We start from the raw sequence: 9,834 nt of genomic DNA on the forward strand, positions 1-9,834 counted from the left end.
GTTTGACATTGTTGCTTGAATTACTTAAATGATAATCTGGTCATCAATAATAATTAATTTTCTTTTTCATCGACTGATTGATTAATCAACTAATCGTTGCAGCTCTAACCTAAAACCAATTTGTTTTCGCTCTTGTCGTCACTGAAGGATAAGGTATTTTTTTCATTGACAACTATTGAAAAAGACCAAAACCAGTCATGAATGTGTCCCACCGCAGAAGTTAAAGCCTGTTGCATCTTCTTCCTCTGCGCTATGGAGCTCCATTGTTGTCCTTAAAACTATTGAAAACACATCAGTGAGCCTCACTGCACTGGGAGACATGTTCCTGTATTACCCATAAACACGCACACTGGAGTTTATTTTGGCTCAATCCCACAAACACTGCCCTGCTGCTGGAAATACTCACTGGAGCACCAAGTATGTCTCAAACCACAGCTGGAAATAGTCACAAACAAATGCACTATTTCCTCCTGTTTAAACTGCTAAAAACTACAGTGCCCTGCTGTTTTAAAACACGACAGAGCTTATTTTAAAGGTTAAAGATTGGGCTCAGCGCCGAGTGTCATAAACAGGGCTAGAAATTCAGAAATTCACACATTGTACTAGCTCATTTCGGTTTTGGTCCTTCTCAGGATTTGTTGACAGTAAGTGTAATGGAGCATAACACAGAACAACACCAGCCGTTTCCCTGCCATTTAACACTCTTTCTATTCAGTGATAGCCCTGAGCTCATGTTAAAGCCCCATGAAGGCTCGTAGTAAGCCTCCTGGTAGCCAAGGAGTTAATCTAATCTTTTGGTGTATTTGAAGTAGAGAATGTCGCTAAATCTTGAGTCTGAGCAGCTTCTAAAATAAAGGGTAACTCCACCAAGTTTACACATTAAAGTGTGTTTACAGGTCTTGGTACTGTAAACTAGTGCATCGTGAATGTAGTATAAAGTCTTTTACATGTAATCTAATAAGTTGCCCTCAGTGATATCACTTTCCATAATGGGTCCAACAGTGTTGTAGGTGACCAGTGGTTTGCTTTTCGAAACTTCCCGCCTACATTACCCACAATGCCACTTCGCCACTGAGTGACATCAGTGAAGGCAATTTATCAGATTACATACAGCTTCCTCTTGAGCCACACAAAATGTATGCTACTTTTTCCCACACATGCAGTAGTACTCCCCAAGACCTGTAAATACACTTTAATGTGTGAAATCGGTGGAGTTAAATATCTTTCTGAAGCAGAGAGTCAAAGAGCCTGTGGAGAGAAAACTGTTTCTGATGTTCTATATCTAAAATATTGGAGGTTCATTGATGAGAAACCATGTTGGAAATAAAAAGAAAATACTGTATATGTGTCACTTATTGCTAATGAGAGCAACCAGTCAAATACTGATATAAATGTTGTCACTGTTTAATTGTTCTCTCTGTTCTCTTTATATGCTCTTCAACTTCCAAATCATGGACGCTAGTCACAACCCTGATTCCAAAAATGTCTGGACGCTGTGATTCTTCTCACTGTGTGTGTTGCAGGTATTCATTCATAATGAGTGTATATTTAAAAAAAAAATACAACAACAAAGTTTATCAGTTTAAACATCAATAATAATTGGGATTGTACTAAAAAAAGCTGGAAATGAAAAACTTTGCCGGTTGTAGATGTTATAATGAATGTAAATTCTAAAATATGTATCATATTATCAAAATGTATCATGGTAATTCCCAGTTAGGGGTGCCAAAATGTGCAGTGTATCCACACAGCTGTGTTTCGGAAGAAATAAACATATCAATTGGCTTAAGGGTTATTTTATCTTTACTGTCACAGAAGCCAATTAACTGCCAGTACGCCTCAGTTTCCAGTTGGATAGATGCAAAGTTGAACAAAGAAAAAAAGAAAAATATTAAAAAGGGATCAAGTCTTCTGAAGTCGTTTTTTAAAATATTTAGTGTTGAATAAAATCCAATAACATCCAATTTGATACTGTCTCAATTCCAATGAACACATCTGGAACATAATGGGTTGGTGGGCAACACATTTGTTTTCTCATGATGAAACATTTTGAATAAACGTCTTTTCTATTATTATGTGATTATCATCTAACCACATCCACATATTCGCCCGAAAGGTTTGTTTTTCTGTCGTCTGTCTGCCTCTGTTGGCCACATGCAGCATTTTCTACTTGGAACACCTAAATGTTTATCAGATGTTTATCTGAGGTTTTGTCACTCCTCTCCCTTTGTTGTGCTAAATTAGGTTTCCCTCCAACTATGAGAAGATTATATTCAAATAGGATTTTTGTTTTCTCTTCCTTAGGACTGATGGTGACAGATAACATAAGCCAAAATAAAGTTCACTGGAAGATATTCAGACTCTTTGATGTTTAATTGCCTGCATGTTATCACAATAAAGGAAGTGTGTTTTGCATGGAAATTAAATTCCTGCTGTGTTTTGTTTAATGTGCAGAATTCAACACTTCTTCTCATTGGCTTTGAGTGGAACCAGCGGAGGGCCACATGTGGAGTGTCCGACCACAGTCTTGATATTATTCCGTGGAAGCATCTGGCCTCCCTCTTGTGCCTCCTGAGCTGACAGCAGTTCGATCAAACACACTGGCTCAGTTCAGCAGGAACAGGAGTCAAGTCAATGCACAGCATCGCGTCAGGAATACAAAGCAAATGATCTGTGGAGTTTCACTGAGTCTGATGCTCCCATTGTAGCACTTAAGGAAACATTTAAATTTAACAGAGAGTCTTTTTTCCCCTGAGTCTTATATCTTTGTAACCATGAGTGTTCACTGTCCTCTAGTGTGTACAGTGAGGAATTACAACCACACATTAAAGCCTGGATTATACTTTTTCATTATACTTTTTCATTATACTAAGATGACCCGCTGCCTCTATAAATATAAAAGGCTCAAGTGAAGGTAATGAACGGTTCTTAGTTTCAGGTGATTAGACACTCATGGAATCATAATTATAAATATTATGTTTTATATCTATTTTATATCTATCCTCCTACATTCTAGGCAGTGGACCTTTAACCCAACCAAAATGTTGCAATCTGCTAACAAATGAACAAAGATAGAATAAAAGATGTATTTCTTTGACTTTAATATGTATGTATATGTATGTGTCATAAATGTGGTGCTTAACATAATTTGTTTTAATGTGAGGGTTGAAAGAGTTGCTCAAGAACATGAGACAAATAATGTAGAATAGATGAAGTAAATATTTAAGCACAGGATTTTAAACCCAGAAGAATCATCGACCTTGACTGGTTATCTTTTCTGAATAAAATGGGGAGAATCACATTTAAGAGAGGAAAAGCCAAAATAACATTTAAAAAACAATGATGTAGATTTTATATGTTGTACATATATATATATATATATATATATATATATATATATATATATAATGAAGTACATTAGCAGTGTCTAACATGTAGAGCTAGTGATTTAAATGTGATAAAACAACACACATTTTCATTTTTTTCTCTGCTTTATTAGTTAAAATCGAGAACGGATCATTATGTATCCAAAGGTGCAGAGAAAAAAAGTTTATCTCCTAACTAATAAATGAGCCAATTAACCAACTAATAAAATGATCAGAGGGCCAGAATGAGGTTGTTAAAGGGCCACATTCAGCCCAGGGGCCACCAGTTCAGTATGTCTGTAGGCTGTTTGTTGTTATGACTGTGTCAGGACCCTTCATGTCCTCTAGGGGGCAGACGTCTTTCTAAAATGCATCTGCTCTCCACCGTGAATCCCACGAAGAAGATGACAGAGCAACAAGACAGTTGACAACATGTCCTGCGGACAGAAAACACTTAGGAGACCTGTGAAAAAACTAAATAAGACTGCCAAGTTACTCACAAGCATGCTCAGCCTGGAGACTTTTGAGACTCGGATATCTGCTGTGATGGACACTCTGGTGACAGCGGCGGTGACGGAGCTCAGCACGCTTCTGGATAAGTGCTGGGCTAACGCCATGGCCGCTCAGCACCGCTCTGCTCCGGCTCCGGTAACTCCTGTGAAGACCGAGGAGGAGGAGGAGAGCGACGCGACTCCAGCGGAGGGGAGACAGCAGTTTAATGAAGCCATAACGGTAACACACACACCGACACACACACTGTTGTAAAGCGCGAGAACGGCCACTTAGCTAACTAGCTAACTAGTTGTGCAGCTAATACAAACTGCCTCGCTTCAAAGTAAGTGAGAAACCGCTGTTTATTCTCGTCTGTTTGGCTTATTATGGCACTACTCTACCCATGAGCCTTGTCGGTTGTTACCATGGAGATGACGCTAGCGGAAGACAGCAGTGCAAGTGCGGAGGACTTCTGTGCAACAGCAAACATTTGCTCAAACTAACTTTTATTCAGTTCTTTAAAGACAAAACATGTTAACTTTTCAGTTTTTTTGGTGTCAGGGTTCTCAGACTGAAAGTATTTTCTCTAGCAATTAACCCATCGTTATGTCTTTGTTTAAAAATGCCTGAAAATCGTGACAAAATCTTTATAACATGTCCCCAGAGTGAAACCTTCAAATAGCCCTTTTTGTCCAAGCAACATCCCAAATCACAGATATTCCTTAAATGATAATACAAACAGGAGTGAAGCAGCACATACTCATATTTTGGCAGCTTGAAACGCTAACTCTAAACATGTCCTCTTCAATAAATCCCCTAAATCATGATGTGTTTATTATAATTGTGAAGATTATTGCATGGCTACTCAACAAATCAGCTCACTGACTTAATTGTTTAAACATGTATAACTAACCACTCTTGTTGCTCTTCATTCTGTCTCACCCATGTCTTCAAAGAATCAGTTTGCATCCCTCATGGCAGCGTGGTCCAAAGGTGCTGTAGAGAAAATGCTGATGATTTTGAAAGTGTCCTTGTGTGAGGCTGAGGATATTCCTGCTGCAGAGCAGAGGCTGAGTTACAAGAGGAAACAGATGAGAGTGAAGCCAAAAGCAGAACAAGTGGTCGGGCCCAAAAAGCGTGAGTCAGTTGACGGCTTTTTAAGTTCACACACTGGCATTTTTTTTGTATATTAAAATCAAGGTTTTATGATCTTGTTAAATTACAGAATCGGCGTCCAGGAACTCTCGTCAGAAGAGGAAAAAAATCGAGGAAGGACCAGCAATAAGAATGGAGAATGACCGTATGTATTGTCGAGGTATTCAGTCAGCTGATATGATTTCTTCATTAATATCAACAAAATTAACCAATCAAAAAGCTCAGGGTTCTCAATTACTCTGACTCGTAAAAAGGCTACTTCGTAAAACACATTTCTGCTTTCATAATCACAGTAATAATGATGTCACACCACTGTCCATGGTGGAGATTAGGTGAGGGAATTTTTTAAAGTTTCCGATTATTGACATTTCTGCCGAGAGATACAATCTTTTTAGTGGGAATAGCGATGCATCTCCTAAATTATTTTTCCTCCACCCGTCGCTGCCGAGATCTACCCTCATTCTGTGTTCCATTTATAAACAGTTGGCAGAACAGATGTCCTGCCTGGCAGTAATTCTCATTGGACAGACTCTCATCTGTTAAGCACCATGTTTCAGACCAACACATTGTAGCTAGGAGGCATGCACAACTTTCTCATCTTTGTCGTAAGATATCTCTGCTGTGCTTTAATGCAGGGGTTTAACAGTTTTTGCAGGACGCTGTGAGCCCCAACTCAGACAAAAATGAGACAACTCTAAGAGAATATATCTATATCTTTATGTGGGATTCACTGAAAGTGATTTCATGTTTTGTGTTTTTAGAGGAGCAACATACTGAAGAACCAGCAGCAGCAGCAGCTGACTTAAAAATAGTCATCATACCTGGTAACTACTGGCTTTTTTTATTTTTATTTTTTTACAAAACAGGTTTTTTTACAAACCAAATAATGAGTTCACACACAATCCTGTGTGAATAGCAGTGTGGAGTAGTAAGCATGTCTGTTTAATTTACAACATTCACATAATTTGCAAGCACAACAAGACAGGGCCTATGAGGCTTAAATGAAAAAGTCTGACTATTTCACACATTCTTTATGAAACATGTTTTGAATGAGGTGTCTAAATGCTTCATATATTAACTGAGGTTTTTCTTGTAAATCGGACATATTCAACTGGTGGCCCATTGGCTGAATGTGGCGCTTAAATAAACTCACTCTGGCCTCTTTAAACATTTTGTTAGTAGTAGGCTAATTAGCCTTATAAAAGTAGTTCAATAGGCCTGCTGTAAATTATTCCAAGTCCAGGGTCCTTAGTACAAATATGCAGTCTTGCAGAGTTGCATGCATACATTATACTGGAACTGCTTTTGCCTTTTCTGGTTGTTGTTGCTCTCTTTAAAGTCACACTGGAAACTAAATCTTTCGCCGTTTTTGTAGTTAATTGTTGTGTTCCACACTGAACCACTGTTGCCTCCTGAAAAATAAAATCTCTTACTTACTCCATTGCTGTGTGTCAGCAATGTAAAAAAAGTGAAGTCAGGGAAGAGGTTGTAAATTGCAAAGGTTTCTTATCCTTTACCATAATCAAACTTGTTTCTCCTTTATTTCAATCTAGTTTTTCTTAATGAGCAAAAGAAAGCTGAAAATATATGGGTATATGAGTGGCTGAGTTTGTCTGGGTTAGTTATGTAAACCACACTTTGTTAGAAATCTCCTAATGAATCCTATTTTGTTTCAGCTGATGCAGCCACACATGACACTAACTCTGGATCCCCATCTGAAACTGAAGCTCTGGCCTCTGATGTAAGTGAGGAAGACGTCATCCAGGAGGATGCAGACGCATCCAAGATTAAAAAGCAGAAGACCACAGGGCCATTCAAATGTCCTTCTTGTGACAAATCCTTTGCTCTGAAGTGTTTGATGGACAGACACTACCTGACTCACTCCAAACCTCACCTTTGCTCCGAGTGTGGCAAACGTTTCTCTGGACTGCGGGGGCTCACCGCACATTCAAGGCGTCACACCGGAGAGAAGCTTTACAAATGCTCAGACTGTGGGACAGAGTTTGCTTACAAGTCTACATTCAAGAGACACATGCGCCAGCACAGCCTGAAGAAACCGATCACTCATGTGTGCACGCTGTGTGAGAATCAGTTCACCGGGCTGCTGCCACTTCAGCGGCACAGGTGCTGTGCCTTAAAGAAGACGTTTGTCTGCTCGCTTTGCCCAGAGACCTTTGAGTGCAGACAGAGTTTGGCTGATCACGAGAATCTACATTCCGGAGAGAAAGATTTTGTCTGCGAAATGTGCGGGGAGAGTTTCTTCTCGTCCTTGTCCCTGGCCACTCACCGGGTGACTCACATGCAAAAGGAAAACTGCTGCGACGTTCTCGGCTTCGGTTCAAGCGACTCGAGCGTCCTCAAAAATCACATGAGCAAACACACCGGAGAAAAACTTTTCTCCTGCGAGGTTTGCGGTAAGGGTTGTAGTCACCGGAGCGCTCTGAAACACCACATGCTGACCCACACGGGAGAGAGGCCGTACATCTGCGAGACCTGCGGCAAGCGCTGCGGCCACGCCAGCGCGCTTCAGAACCACATGAGGATCCACACCGGGAAGAAACGCGGGCAGAAGCCGGTCTGCGACGTCTGCGGCAAAAAATTCCGCTGCATGGTCAATCTCAAATATCACATGAGCATCCACACAGGGGAGAGGCCTTACGCCTGCGATCAGTGTGAGAAGAAGTTCAGCAACCCCAGCAATCTTAAGTTACACATGATGATTCACTCAGGGAAGAAGATGTACGGCTGCAACATCTGCGGCAAGAGGTTCACCCAGTCCACCAGCCTGAAGGTGCACAGACGGATCCACACAGGAGAGAGACCGTACCGGTGTATGATCTGTGGGAAAGGATTCATGTACTGCAGCGAATTTAGGAAGCATGAGAGGAGTCACCTGCCAGATGAAGATGAACCATCTGAAAAAGCTGCAGTCAAAATCTAAAACATTTTGCCTTCTTACCGTCACTTTCTGCACGATAACATACCGTTCACTAGAGACTGGGCGGGGAAATGTGAAGATAAACACTGGGAGATGATACAGATTTTTCAAGTCTGTATATACAGTACAGAGTTGTCAACTCCTCTAATATCCCTGGCTGTATGAGACCTCTTCAACCTTGGTTGCAAGTATAAAATTCATTAGATTTACCAAAAACAATAGAAACTCTAAAAAATGGTTTCTCACTCGAGATTCTACATCACATTTTGGACCCTGGCTGTAGAGATTTGCTCCCAGTTTGACACAAGAGTATACTGAGGTCCAACATTAAAGATGGGTGATCAGCAGGGTTTGGTACTGCTGACATTTGAAGCGATGCGGTAACGATACTGGTACCTGGAATTCAGTACTTGTACCCAATGGTGCCTTTTTTCAGTACTTACCTCTCTCTATAGTAACAAAAATGTAATATCAGTTGTAAAATATAAGAAGCCAACAAAAAAAAAAATCAAATCCAGTGCAACGCTGGCATTTCCTTGACAGAGGAAGCTGTCAAAGACCTGGAAGTGGCTGGACAGACTGTTTTTACTCTGGAATATCAGCATGTATATAAAAATATACATAACTTTCAAAAGGAACATTACTGGAACTGTAAAGGACAGCAATACGCCCTTTCGTTGTCTCGTCAGCCTTATCCAAAGTAGAAGAAGCAGCACCCGCTTTGTCTGTTATTGTTGTAGCCTTTACTGCACTGCTTGAATACTATAATAATTGCCAGTAAATACTATGCAATGCATGTGCTGTTGTTTCATATTAAGGTGTCAGAAAAAAATCTCACATACTGTTTTAAAAAACTAAACACCATGTTGGTGTCGAATTTTGGACACAGCCAGTAGCTGAGTTTTGGTTAATGCTAGAATGCTAAGATAATATCAACCAAGACAGTGGAAAATCCCAGTTATCCCCAGTAACAACTTCTCTACCTGCTAATTATTTACCTCAAGATGTCAATAAAGTTTTCGATACCTCACTTTTAGCTGTTTGTGAAGGCTTACCTCTCCATTAACACTGTCCACGCTTCTGCTTTTATACTGTTTGAGCAGGTGTTTCCTCAGTTTAGACGCGTTGCCTTGGTCAGCTCTGTGTTCGACATTACAAATATTGTAGCGAGTGCTGGCCTGACTCACTGCGACTTGTTGCTGGGGTGATGTCTTGCCCTTTCTCTTCCTTTCTAAAGATACCCTTGACATGACTGAATTCGGTACCCGACCCTAGTGGCGAGGCCTGGCTCACAGTCTGTGTTCCAGTTCATCCCACATGTGTTGGATGGGGTTCAGGTGCATGGGGGTTAGTGTCATGTTGGAACAGGAAATGGTCTTTCCCAAACGTTTGCCTCAAAGTTGGAAGCATCCGTTTGTCAAAAATTTGACTGTATGCCAAAACGTACCTTTGGGGTCTAGAGTGTCCACTTACTTTTGTCAGTATTGTTCATAACAATACAGAATATTTAATTCATATCACCAACTCCTAACTGGAGACTTCTGAAGGTTTTTGACAACAGTTGAGAAGACTTCAAAACTATTTTGTTGCCGCAGTCTGTTGTGTGACAAAATTAGACTTGTTGAAGTAATAAAGCTTCCCCCTGACAAACATTCTGGTCAATATTTTGTGGATTCATTTATAGGTTAACTTGAATGCCTACAAAGTATGAACAAAGTAATCACTGGGTTCAATCTGACTTCTCAAAAGTTGTTTGCATGTCTTTACAGTTAGTTACCCACTACTGCTTAAAGTTGTGCTCGCTTACAGTTTAATGTTTCTGTTATTTCCACTTGATTGGTTTTATTGTAATCACACAAATTACTTACATGTGGGTAATTTCCT

The 9,834-nt window shown here is 40.2% G+C and overlaps 1 protein-coding gene across 1 annotated transcript; it reads left to right on the forward strand.

The window, feature by feature from the left end:
* Positions 1-3,503: 3,503 nt before the first annotated feature.
* On the forward strand, positions 3,504-9,602 carry LOC311274707 (uncharacterized protein). The gene is made up of 5 exons (XM_084382618.1): positions 3,504-4,097; positions 4,814-4,994; positions 5,083-5,157; positions 5,774-5,836; positions 6,689-9,602. Exons 1-5 carry the CDS (start codon positions 3,798-3,800, stop codon positions 7,951-7,953), a joined length of 1,884 nt encoding a protein of 627 aa, XP_084238744.1. The 5' UTR covers positions 3,504-3,797; the 3' UTR covers positions 7,954-9,602.
* The last annotated feature ends 232 nt before the right edge of the window (positions 9,603-9,834 follow it).

This window comes from Pagrus pagrus, assembly GCF_965226575.1.
Source record: "Pagrus pagrus genome assembly, chromosome: 19".
NCBI classification, from domain to species: domain Eukaryota; kingdom Metazoa; phylum Chordata; class Actinopteri; order Spariformes; family Sparidae; genus Pagrus; species Pagrus pagrus.

Coding starts and splice junctions, on each gene's coding strand:
- LOC311274707 (XM_084382618.1), top strand. CDS start 3,798: ATGTCCTGCGGACAGAAAACACTTAGGAGACCTGTGAAAAAACTAAAT. Junction 4,098..4,813: donor AGTTTAATGAAGCCATAACG/GTAACACACACA, acceptor ATGTCTTCAAAG/AATCAGTTTGCATCCCTCAT. Junction 5,158..5,773: donor AATAAGAATGGAGAATGACC/GTATGTATTGTC, acceptor TTGTGTTTTTAG/AGGAGCAACATACTGAAGAA.